General features: G+C 39.8%; 2 protein-coding genes across 3 annotated transcripts; both read right to left on the bottom strand.

Annotated features, from left to right (window-relative positions):
- LOC107607007 (exocyst complex component EXO70B1-like) lies at nucleotides 649–3110 on the bottom strand. 2 transcript variants are annotated; one of them, XM_021107507.1, is made up of 2 exons: nucleotides 2765–3110; nucleotides 649–2597 (listed from the first exon to the last, which is right to left on the bottom strand). In XM_021107507.1, the coding sequence occupies exons 1-2, from the start codon at nucleotides 2850–2852 to the stop codon at nucleotides 826–828; spliced, it is 1860 nt and encodes a 619-aa protein (XP_020963166.1). In that variant the 5' UTR covers nucleotides 2853–3110; the 3' UTR covers nucleotides 649–825. The 2 variants fall into 2 exon arrangements, with proteins under 2 accessions (XP_020963166.1, XP_016164484.1); XM_016308998.2 differs by having other exon boundaries at nucleotides 649–3110.
- On the bottom strand, nucleotides 5414–6389 carry LOC107607008. The gene is made up of 2 exons (XM_016308999.1): nucleotides 5771–6389; nucleotides 5414–5670 (listed from the first exon to the last, which is right to left on the bottom strand). Exons 1-2 carry the CDS (start codon nucleotides 6387–6389, stop codon nucleotides 5414–5416), a joined length of 876 nt encoding a protein of 291 aa, XP_016164485.1.

Genomic DNA, 13176 nt, shown 5'->3' with positions numbered 1-13176 from the left:
ATCTTTTTTCAATGAAAAAAGATCTTTTTTTATTTTTTAACGTGTTTGGCAAATTTCTAGTAGTAAAAGTAAAAGCACTAGTAAAATAAAAAAAAAGATCTTTTTTTAGAAGCTGTAATTTACATCTTTTTTTAAAATATCTTTTTTCCTTAAAAAAAAGATGTTTTTCATGTAATAAATAAACAAAAAAGTACTTTTATATTGTTATACCCAAACATAATTGATAGATAAAAAGACCTTTTTACATGAGATATCCAAACATAAAATTACTTTTACTTCTCTATAAGATCTTTTAAAAAAAGATAACTCGAAAAAAGATATTTTTTTAAAAGCTCACTCAAACAAGCCCTTAATGTCTCGTGTCTGTGTCAGTGTCCATGCATCATAGTTTAGTTTTCTTTAGCAGTACTTGAACTTAAGATTACCTAAGGGACATTTTTCTGCTGTGTGCAAGTTCTGGACTCAGCGTTGATCCTCAACAGCTCAAGTCTGTGTCTTTTAACATGATATACGACTCAATTAGGTAGGTTTGTTCTGTTCCTTTCAACTTCACAGACAATAATCTATTCAAAGCACACGTTTTCGCTGTTAACCTTTAATATAAAAAAAACTAGATAAAGATTAAAAAAGCATTACTACAATCAATAATACAGAGGAATCAAGAGGCATGGACCCAAGGTGTGATAAATATGGTGAAAGCTTACCTACGTTTCTAATCACAATCAATATACAAGTAAATTAAACAACCATGACAACTATGATCTCCCCTTTAATAAGGTCCATTATGAGCATGCCATTTTGTATTACAATTTCACACACTAGATCTTAAGTTATCCACGAAACGAAATCGTTGAGTAGAGCATCAATGTCAAGCATTGAGTACTCAATATACTCATTGGCATGAGAACCAAGAACATCATACAACTTTCCAATAAAGACTCCATATATTGGCAACAAGATATTATCTATGGACTCTCTTATTTCTTTTCTTAGCTGCTCATCTAGGACAAACCATGTAGACTGAACCCTGCATATTTCCTTAAAGTGCAAGTTGAATAATTTGAGATTCTCTTTCATAGACTTCGCTGAGTATGCTTCGTTATCGCCCAGCTTTAAAAGCCCAACAACATCATCCCACGAGATTCTTAGGTAGTCTTCAAGGTTTTGTCTGACTTTTGCACTCAGTTTTCTAATTATGCCACTATTATACATGGGGTTTGTATCCCAGTTCCATTTCTTTGCATTCTGTTCAATGTGCCTTACATTATTCATGGCTGTAATGCAGCGCAGAGCACGGTCCGGACAGCTTTTGAACCTGACTTCCAGATGCTTCTCTAGAAGCCCTATTATCCTAATCAACTGGATAAAGAATGAAGACGGGCTTCCCTCTCTATAAACAACCATGGGGTGTTCTTCGAAAAAATTCTCAAGGGGAAGGATGACCCAAGCTTTGAAAACAACATTAAGGCACTCTATCACTTTTCTGCAGATCGGATAAAGCTCGTCAGGAACATCTGATATGGCTTCATCATTGCAAATCCAATCCTCCAACTCTATGAATATCCCTTTGGTTGCTTTCCCCAGTCTCTTCCAAGTACTGATAGCTTCATTTCTAATTGAATCACAACATTTCTGGGAAAACAATGATTCATACTCTGGAATCAAGTCATTCAGTGCCTTGAAAACTTTTACGCTCATGGGAAAAACTTCAAATGTAAAGCAATCTGAAAAATTGAATTGATGTATCGTGAATTCCCTGCAAATTTCGGTGAATACGATATCTGTAGCCGTGCTGAGCCCCATGAAGATACGCTCGCACAGTCTTCTTTCATTGGGAAACAGCAACCTCATTGCTAAATTTGAAGTGGTAATCCAATTCCTAACTTCAAATTCAAGAGCAGTTGATTCCGCCTCAACCACATTCACAATATTTGGGAGTTTCAAGTGTGAACTGGAAATGAACTTTTCTAAGTATTCCCTGCGGCAGCTGCTATACGAATCGCAACACTCCTTCTGAAGTCCATTTGCCACCATGAACTTCACTCCTTCTTGAAGGTCATCGATAATGTTTGACGGCAGCGCATCAATCACCATGTTGCTGTCAACCGGGACATGGTCCTCAAGGTTGGATTCAATGAAGGTCTTGACGTTATCTTTTGCATAATTGGAAAGCATATTAATAAGCTCCCTATCACATGACTTAAGAGCATCTATACAAGCGGTGAATTGTGTCTTCATAATGACAATATCAGTGTTGACTTCTTGTGAATCTGAATCCACTTGTGCAGCTTCTTGTTGTTGTTGTTGTTGTGAATCTGAGTCAACTTGCACAACTGAGTGATACTGATCATCCAACCTCTGATGCTCATTTTCCAAATCTAAAGAAGAACGGAGAATGATGAGGGAGTAGCTGAGTCCCACTCCAAAGATACCTAAAAACAAATGTATCTTCATGAATTGTACAATCAAAGCTCCCAAGAAGAAATATAACAAATCCACTTCAAATCCCAAGTGGCTCTGCCTCGACAAGCTCAGCGACATCACAGCAAACGCAGCACAAGAAATTAGGCCGTAAACATCCGGTTTTCCGTTGACATCTTTATCGAAGAAAAAGGAGTAGATGGCGGTTATTGTCAAAGCCAGAAAAGACAGGTGAGCTTTGAATCGCAATGTGGTGGAGCATTGCCATGACTTTGCAAATAAAATCATGAAACAAATGGTGATACTGGAAACAATATAGATAAAGATTTTGAGAAAGTTCCACCTTCCAAAGAGATGGTTAAAGGAGGAGCTGAGAGCATAACATGATAATCCAACTGTAGTTGAAGCCAGACCAACAAACCTCCATACATGTGCTTGCCTCAGATATCTCTGAATTTTAGTGAGTAACCCCGCCATGTTTGTTTTCTCACGCTGAGTGATGAGAATTGCAGTAGAACACTTCACACTTTGACTCAAAAAATTCTTGTTTGAGATGGGATGAGATTACACTACACGGTAAACCAGATCAGGCCTAGAATTATCGTATTCTTTTTCACTTGAAATGTTTTTCAAAGAAACTTCTAAGGGCAGTTTAGCTAAACTTTTTAGATAAGTTCTTTTGAAAAAAGAGCTTTAAGGGCTTTTATTAATAGCAACTTTTAAATAAGTTATTTTGTATTTGAAAAGTTATTATAAAAATCTTTGTTTTAAAGTTGTGCATTAAATAAGAGTGATAAAATAGCTTTTGAAAATAGAAAAAGTCACATTTTTTAACTTTTTTAAAAGTTCTTAAATAACTTTTTGAAAAGTTAAAAGTTTATTTAAAAAATTATACCAAACACTATTAATGTAACTTTTTATAAGTCAAAAGCTAAAATAAGTAGCTTTTGGAGTTTCTCAAACAGACCCTAAGTATATTTAGGAGCTTTGGAAGTTTTAAAAGTAATTTTTTTTAGTTTTTTAAAAAATTATTTAGGAGTTTATAGAGAAGTTAAAAAAAATTACTTCTCTTATAATAAAAAGTTTTTTTTATCACATTTATTTTAAAATAAGCACTTTTAAAACTAAAATCTAAACACAAAATAATTTATTTATAAACTACTTTTAATATAACCATTTATTGTTTAAGCTATTTTTTCAAAAGTAGCTTAATTAAGCTATTTATCCAAACTGGACCTTAATCTTTTTTTTTTAGAACTAGTATTTTTACCTATAATAACATTACGATAATATAAATCTTTTAAAATTATGTTAATTTTGATATTATAGATTATGACACAAAAAATTTATAGCATTAAACTACTTTTATAAAAAGGTTCATATAATAGAGGTGAGAATAAGCAATTGAAAAACAAGAAGTCAAGAACACCTGGCATGGTGGGCTTTCGAAAAATCTGTTCGTTTGACCAAAGTGAAACCAGCAGTAATGGAAAATCAAGAACGCTCATGAAGTCAACACGAAGAAATATGTGTTGAAGGGGAAGTACAAAATAACCCCAACAAGTTATTACTAATTACAACAGGGGTGCCCTATTACATTATTTGCAGAGATATAATTATAGAAGAGTCCTAGCACTGCCACGACGGCACGACCTAAACTAAAACAATTAGTCAATTATATAAAGAGGAGTGTTAAGAATAGTAGATTTTGTGATTTATATCCATTAATTAGTTATTATTAATTTTTTTAATAGTATAAAATTATATTTAATAGTATAAAATTACTTATTTTTTTATTGGTTAAGTATAGTATAGGCTAACATAGTCAACTCTCTCTTAATCCTAGTTGTAAAATTTAAAATTTTCAAAAAGATTATTTTTACACTTTCTTCGTACAAGCCTGGTACAACCCTGAACTACAAACTATTCCTTATATGAGCTCATGTACTCTCTCTCGTTCTTCCTCCTCCCATCCACAATACCACGTCTGCCTCCTCCTGCGCCACCGTCGAGCCGCCGACATGTCTTGGTTGCATCACCCTCGTTGCGCGAATCGACTTCCGCTTTGGCCCTCCATTGTGTGCAATCGCCTCTTCCCGCGCATCATCCCTTGCAGTCTGCGTCGCCGGCATTCCGTCCTCTTTATTGCGACGTTGTGGTCCCGTTTTTGACGTCGGTGTTGTCCTTGCCACGGCCTCCACCGTCGTCACCCAGAAGTGCTCGCGTAGGATCAAACATCCCATCGTTCCGCAACATTTCGAATCCTAGCGGTTGTCTCCTGTGAAGAAGTCTACTTCTCATCGTCGGCCACCCCAAATCACGCCCGTTTCGATGGAAGGTGATTTCAATGCATTGTGAGTTTGGATGTTTCACTATATGTATATCTATTTTTTTTTTGAATATTTCTTTACAAGTAAAGAGATGTTTTTTCTACAGGATTTAGATGTTGCTTTCGATGGTTTTTATATGGGTTACTGGATTATATTTATTAGATTGTGGGATGTTTCTTTTCGAGAGTAAGTTCTTTTTCTTTTAACTATTTTTTCAAGTGTTTCTTTCGGATTAAATGGATATATTTTTAGAGAGTTTCAGAGGTTTCTTTTTAAGTAAATTGATGGTTTTTTTTATGTGGGTTGTTAGATGTTTTTTTCCTTAGGATTTGAGATATTTCTTTTCAAGAAGAGGACGCGGCGTGTAACACCCTAAGTTTTATACTATCGTGGGGGTCTTTAAAATAAGGTGCCAACTTGGTTAAGCAAAGAAATGACTAAATCGTTACGCAAGGAAGGAGTAAATGCGCATAGAGCGGAAAATGGGTAGCACTAAAACGTTGGAATTTTGATAAAAATGGAATAGCATCTTAACCGTGAGTATGAAATACTTAAGGTAAACTAAAACAAGAAAAGGAAACTAATACGTCCTAAACCAATCTTGCCGAAGAGGCTCCCATACTTGCATCCTATCCCATCCTTGATCAGGACTCTTCAGTTATTTATGAATCGAGGTACCAGGGGTCTCCCTCCAACACCCTTTCGCGCAGTGAAGACCCGGTTCCGTTGCGTGGGATGAACCAAAACTCGACGGGGTGCCGAAGTGGGGGAACGTATTCCACCTTTGGACTTCCGCAAGGGTTCAACTCCTCCTCTGGATCCTCCTCCATGGTGTCTTCCTTCTGGCCAGGGTCGTCGGATTTCCTCTTCCTCGGCCTCGGAGTCGGACTCGAGGTGTACCACCTTAGGTGGCCGCTTTCTAGATGATGAAGCATTCCTTGGTCGTTTAGATAACTTAGGGGTCCTACTGAAATTTCCTTACTGTTGGGGAGAAAGGAGATCCTCACCACGATTGTTACCTGTAAATAAGTCCGGGAGCTCCTGTCTCATGTCTGCCTCTTTTTCCCATGTGTAGTCTCTGGAATTGCCGCTACCCCATGCCACCTTTACCAGTCGTATCGTCTTGCTCCTTAGTTGCTTCATGCTTCTGTTTACAATCTCTATGGCTGGTAGTTCAAAAGTCAAGTCGTCTTTGAGTGTTACATCCTCTTGCTGCAACACATGGCTTGGATCGTGCTGGTATTTTCGGAGTTGGGACACATGGAACACGTCATGTAGTCTTGATAGATTTGGTGGTAGGGCAAGATGGTATGCCGACTTTCCTATACGCCGGAGGATTTGGAATGGACCCAGGTACCGGGGGCTTAGTTTTTGTACCTTAAGAGCCCTCCCTACCCCGGTGGTGGGGGTGATTTTTTGGAATACGTGATCGACTTCCTGAAATTTGAGGGGTTTCCTTCGTTGATCTGCATAACTCTTTTGTCGACTTTGGGCGGTGTGCATTCCCTCTCTTATCCTCTTGATATCTTCCGTGGTCTGTCTTACTAACTCCGGTCCTAAGTAGCCTTTCTCTTCTGGTCCGTACCAGCATAAAGGAGATTGGCATCTTTGCCCGTACAGTGCTTCATATGGTGCCATCCCGACGCTACCATGGTAACTGTTGTTATAAGCAAACTCGATTAGTGGTAGGTGACTCTCCCACTTTCCTGGTCTGTCCAGGACACAAGCTCATAACATGTCTTCCAACGTCTGGATGGTCCTCTCCATTTGTCCATCTATTTGCGGGTGGTACGATGTGCTCAGGCACAATTTTGTCCCGAATGCCTTCTGCAGTACGTTTCAAAACCTCGAGGTAAATCTTGGGTCTCTGTCCGAGACTATGGTTGTTGTAACCTCACGATCTCTTTGATATATAGCGTGGCTAGTCTTTCCAATGAGTCGGTCGCCTTGACTGGTAGAAAGTGGGCAATCTTTGTAAGTCGGTCCACGATGACCCATATAGCGTCACGCCCTGTTTGAGTACGAGGTAGTCCCATGACGAAATCCATCGATATGTCCTCCCATTTTCCACTCTGGGATGCCAAGGGGTTGCAATACCCTTGATGGTTTCGAATGTTCAATTTTTTACCTTCTGACAAACCAGACATTTATTCACGACCGTAGCTAAATCCTTTTTCATCCCTGGCCACCAGAACATCTTTTTCAAATCATGGTACATCTTTGTCATGCCAGGATGAATGGTAAAATCTCCTTTGTGGGCTTCTTCCGCAATCTTGCTTTGAAGATCGCCTTCCTTTGGGACACAGATTCGACCTTGGTATCTCCACACCTTGTCCTCTCCTTCGGTGAAGCCTTTCAATTTTCCTTCTTTGACAAGGCTCAGGGTTTCTTGAAAATCGGGATCGGAACTCTGCGCCTTAGTTATTTGTTCTTTGAATTGACTTGCCACTGTTAGGTGGTTCAGACGTATGCTTTTTGGAGCGAGGGTGACTTGTAGGTTCATGTCTCTGAAATTCTTTATCAACTTTGCCTATTTTATCATTAGCCATGATGCCTTGAGTACCTTCCGACTCAGAGCGTCAGCCACCAAGTTAGCCTTTCCTGGGTGGTAATTTAGAACAAAGTCATAATCTTTAAGAAACTCCATCCACCTCCTTTGTCGTATGTTGAGTTCCTTCTGGTCGAACAGGTACTTTAAGCTCTTATGATCGGAGAATACTCAACTCCGTACAAATGATGCCTCCATGTCTTCAGCACAAATACTATCGCGGCTAGTTCAAGGTCGTGAGTTGGATAGTTGGCTTCGTGGGTCTTCAGTTGTCTTGACGCATACGCCACTACCTTTTTGCATTGCATTAGTACGCAACCCAATCCTTGTCCTGAGGCGTCGCAGTAAACTTCGAAGGCCATGTCAGGGTTAGGTAAGGCTAGTACTGGGGCGGATGTCAAGCGACACTTTAACTCTTGGAAGCTTCTTTCGCAGTCTGGCGTCCAAGCAAACGGGGTATCCTTCCTGGTTAAACGGGTTAACGGCAGGGCTAGTTGAGAAAACCCTCTTATGAACCTTCTATAGTAGCCCGCCAATCCTAAAAAAACTCCTTATGACTGACGTCGGCCTTTCCCAGTTTAGTACCGAGTCTATCTTACTGGGATCCACTGATATTCCGTTGCCGGAAACCATGTGTCCAAGAAATTGTACCTCCTTCATCCAAAACTCACACTTGGATAGTTTTGCGTACAACTTTTTTTTCTCGAAGGGTTCCCAGTATTACACGCAAGTGCTCCCTGTGTTCTTCTTCTATCTTGGAGAAAATCAAAATATCATCTATGAATACCACCACGAAACTGTCGAGGTAAGGTCGAAAAATTCTATTCATGTAGTCCATAAAGACGGCGGGGCATTGGTCAACCCAAAAGACATTACGGTGAACTCGTAGTGTCCGTATCTCGTTCGAAATGCTGTCTTTGGAATGTCTTCCTCTCTTACCCTTATTTGATGATACCCTGATCTCAGGTCAATTTTTGAGAACACTGTTGCACCTTGTAGTTGGTCCATTAAGTCATCTATTCTTGGGAGGGGATACTTGTTCTTCACCTTGATTTTGTTGAGTTGCCTATAGTCCACGCAGAGACACATGCTGCCGTCTTTTTTCTTCACAAACAATACTGGAGCTCCCCAGGGAGAGGCACTTGGTCGGATGAATCCTTTTTGCAGCAGCTCCTCTAGTTGGTTCTTCAGTTCAGTGAGTTCCAATGGAGCCATCCGGTAAGGGGCTATGGAGATTGGCCCTGTCCCAGGCATCAATTATATGGAGAACTCAACCTCTCGTGTTAGGGGAAACGAGGGTATATCTTCGGGAAAGACATCTGAAAAGTCGTGTACTACTGGTATCTCACAGAACTCCTGATGGGAGTCTGCTTTTACCGAATTTAGCAAGGCATATTCTTGCCTCGTACTGGTGTCTTCGGAGGATCTTGGAAGGTCACGTGTGTCTCGTATGGATTGAGAAGGGAAGATGACTTTTCTCTCAAAATAATCTAACAAGACTCGGTTTTCGTTGAGCCAGTCCATTCCTAGGATGATGTCTAATCCTACTAAAGGGAGGCACACTAGGTTAGCAAGGTATGATCTACCTGAAATGAGGATGCAAACCCTCTGACAGACCTGCTGAGGGCAAAGACTCGTCCTTGACGTTGGGGTGCATCGGCAGAGGGTGGGGGAACTGTTGGACATTCCCTATTTATGGATAACCATAGGAAGAGGCTTCATTAGTCATATCTCCTAGGATCGACTTTGCTCTGATACCAATAATTGTAACACCCTAAGTTTTATACTATCGTGGGGGTCTTTAAAATAAGGTGCCAACTTGGTTAAGCAAAGAAATGACTAAATCGTTACGCAAGGAAGGAGTAAATGCGCGTAGAGCGGAAAATGGGTAGCACTAAAACGTTGGAATTTTGATAAAAATGGAATAGCATCTTAACCGTGAGTATGAAATACTTAAGGTAAACTAAAACAAGAAAAGGAAACTAATACGTCCTAAACCAATCTTGCCGAAGAGGCTCCCATACTTGCATCCTATCCCATCCTTGATCAGGACTCTTCAGTTATTTATGAATCGAGGTACCAGGGGTCTCCCTCCAACACCCTTTCGCGCAGTGAAGACCCAGTTCCGTTGCGTGGGATGAACCAAAACTCGACGGGGTGCCGAAGTGGGGGAACGTATTCCACCTTTGGACTTCCGCAAGGGTTCAACTCCTCCTTTGGATCCTCCTCCATGGTGTCTTCCTTCTGGCCAGGGTCGTCGGATTTCCTCTTCCTCGGCCTCGGAGTCGGACTCGAGGTGTACCACCTTAGGTGGCCGCTTTCTAGATGATGAAGCATTCCTATCTAGGAAGGTCATGACGGGCAGCTGGGGTTCTTCTTCCACGGGTTCTCGACCTAAGTAGACAGTTTGGAGCACGGTAGTAGTGGTCGCAACTACCCACGCGTGCTTCGAAGGGCCATACTCAGAAGTTACCTTTGGGGGGCACTGCGTCGTCTCTATCCGCTGTGCCATGTTCCTCTGGAGATAGTATGGGAAAAGAAAGGGAGTGAGAACCTAACGTCTCAGTAGGAGTGCTATGTAACACCTCCATATCCATCTCCAGCCCACGTGCGGGATTTTAAAAACAAGCGTATAACATGGCATGTGATATGCATCTTCTTTTTTGTAAAACATGTGTGTAAAAGAAAGGGAAAACATATAGGAAAACAGAAGGATAACCTCAACATAATCATAATCGAATCTAAGGAAAACATAGAACTCAAGCTTTCATTCGTGCCTTCTTTCTTTCTTAACTTATAACTTATATGGAGGGTATTGAGCTCAAACCGGTATAAATGAGAGTCCCCTTCCCTTACCGAAGGTTCTTATCTCGAATGTCTTGGCGATCACCTTCCCTTACCGAAGGATCATCTCGATCGATCACCCTCCCTTACCGAGGGATCATCTCGATATCTTGTCTTTGGGGGTTACCTTCCCTTACCGAAGGGTCATTCCCTCAGTTTAATTTACAATCAAAGTTATTTAGACATACACAAGAATGGAGTCATATAAAAAGATATCTTATTATATAAAATTGATGGGATAGTCCCCTTCCCTTACCGAAGGTTCTTATCCCAAACGTTTTTCGATCACCTTCCCTTACCGAAGGATCATCTCGATTATCTTGTCTTTGGGGGTCACCTTCCCTTACCGAAGGATCATTCCCTCAGTTACACGGCGGAGTATTCTCTCTCGTTCCTCCTCCAGAATACCTTCGACATCTGCCTCCTCCCACACCGTCGAGCCGCCGTCATGTCTTGGTTGTGTCACCCTCATTGCACGAATCGACTTCCGCTTTGGTCTTCCATCACGTGCAATCGCCGCTCCCCGCGCGTCATCCCTTGCAGCCGTTTTGCGTCGCGTCGCCGACATCTTGTCCTCTCCATTGTGATGCCATGGTCCCCCTATTGACGTCAGCATCGTCCTTGCCATCGCGCGGCCTTCATTGTCACACAGAAGTGCTCGCATATGATCAAACACCCCATCGCTCCGCACATTCCGAATCCTCGCGGATGTCTAAGTAATCTACCGCAGCTTTATCCTCCATTGCGGTTCACGCAAGGGCGTTTACCCGCGCCGTCCAAGCAGTCAACTCGATCACCTCGTCGTCAGCTATCTCGAATCACGCCCGTTTTGATGGAAGGTGATTTCAATGCATTATGAGTTTCAGATGATGTTTTTCATTGGCTTCCTATTTTTTTAACTATTTTTTTAAATTGTTTCTTTCAGATTAAATGTGTATTTTTTTTTACAGGTTTAAGAGGTTTTTCTCTAAGTAAATTGATGGTTTTTTTTATATAGGTTATTAGATATTTTTTTTTCTTAGGTTTTGAGATGTTTCTCTTCAAGAAGAGGACGCGGTGGATGGAGTCTTTTGAAATTTAAAAGGTTGGCTGGTACTCTAGTTGGTTACCTAACAATTATAGAAACATGTTTGCCAAACTTAATACCAGTTTGGATTAGTTTTCTTAAGTGAAAAATGTACTTTCTTAAAAAATAAAGGGTAATAGAAACCACTAAATCAATTACTCTCTAGTACTACGTGATTGTCCTAAAATCAAAAGTGTTACATGAATGTCTAGATTTACATTGAAACTATGTAAATCGACTTTGATTTGATTTATCAAGAGAGGAATGTACTAGCAAATAAATCGAATCTATTAAAGTCGATTTACTTAAATACATTAATAAGAACTAGAAAATTATGTTCACTAGCTATTGTGAGTTCTACTTTAATGAGAGTTTAATGTTTTATTCCTATTTATATAGGTGATGCACATAGGTAAATCGAACTTACTAAATTCGATTTATCACATTGATCCAATATATTAGGTAGCTTCGATTTATATTTTTGTTAATGTATTCAAGTAAATCGAACCTAATAGCTTCTATTGATTTGCCACTACGGCTCTTCTCTTGGTAAATAAAAAATACATTCAATTTACACGTACTTTATGTAATGTAAACTTGGACATCTATGTAGCACTTTTGTTTTTAAGACAATTATATAATATTAGAAATCAATTGATTTAGTAGTGTCAATTATTCAAAAATGAAGTTCTTTTAAAAAAAATATTTTTATTAAAAAAATAAATATAAAATAATTTTTATCTATTAATTTTTTTTTTTAAAAAAGATCAATCCAAATTAATCCTTAAATCATGAAGCGCAACAAGCAAATAGACACTTACCGAATTGATGCCAATTTAGTGTCATCAAGCATTTTGCCACCAAAAAAAGAAAAAAGAGCACAACATGCATGTGAAAAACTAGCCTCTTTCTTTCCGTCTGAACTGAAGTTTTTAGCTTCTTCCCTGTTTCACATGAAGCTTCCATAGAAGAGTTGCACCATTATTAATTCTTTTCTTCTAAGACATTATTTTTCTCATTTTTTACATAATTTCAAAGAAGACTTGCCATTATTTTTTTTAGGTTGATAACATTTATAATTAATTTTATTTTTTTTAATTTATTATTTACATTGTTTATAATAAAAAATATAAAAATTATGAATAACATAAACAATAAACTGCACTTTTAGTCTACAAAAGATAGAAAAAAACACAATTTATCACAAATTATCCTCCAAAAAATTTTACTTTCACCCTTTACACTTTAACTATCCACCTTTTAACTTACTGTCGCATATCCCCTCCCCAAACTCTCATTGCACCGTCGGTCCCTCCCTCACCAGCCAGCTTCAGTGCCGTCAAGCTTCTTCTCCATCAAGCCGTCGATTTATAAACCATTCACATATCTAATAAAATGAATATCCAACAAATTTCATTGTATCTACTTAAATTCAATTCAAATTAAATAAACATCCACCCTAAAATAAAAATAACTATTCACAACATCCACCAAATTTCATTGTATGTACTTAAATCCAAATTAAATAAACATAATAACCATCCGCATTACTAATAAAATCAACGACAATTCAATGCGGCGGTCCTGAGTCGTGACAGCAATTCAAGGCGCGATCTAGGGAAGGAAACAGCAGCGACAGCAGGAGAACGGGATCGTGAATCAATTACGGCTGCGACTGTGCGGGTTTCACGGGACAGCGGCACTCTGGCTGCCTCTAGTGACGACTGTGGAATGCGGATGTGGATCGGTGGCATTTTCTTCCAGAATGCGCGGTGCGACGCAAGAAAGAAGAGGACTCATGGCGGCTTCGCTTGCATGGTCAGGGGTTGCTGCGGCACACAGGGGAGGAAGCTGTGATAGCGCGACGGGGAAGGGTGTGTCTTCATCCGAAATGCGCAGCGTGATGCAGGGGAGAAGAGGACGAACGGTGGTTGCGCTTGCATGGTTGGTGGTTGTTGCGGCGTGCG

Source organism: Arachis ipaensis, chromosome B07 (genome assembly GCF_000816755.2).
Source record: "Arachis ipaensis cultivar K30076 chromosome B07, Araip1.1, whole genome shotgun sequence".
NCBI lineage: Eukaryota > Viridiplantae > Streptophyta > Magnoliopsida > Fabales > Fabaceae > Arachis > Arachis ipaensis.
This window is presented reverse-complemented; position numbering and strand designations above follow the sequence as displayed.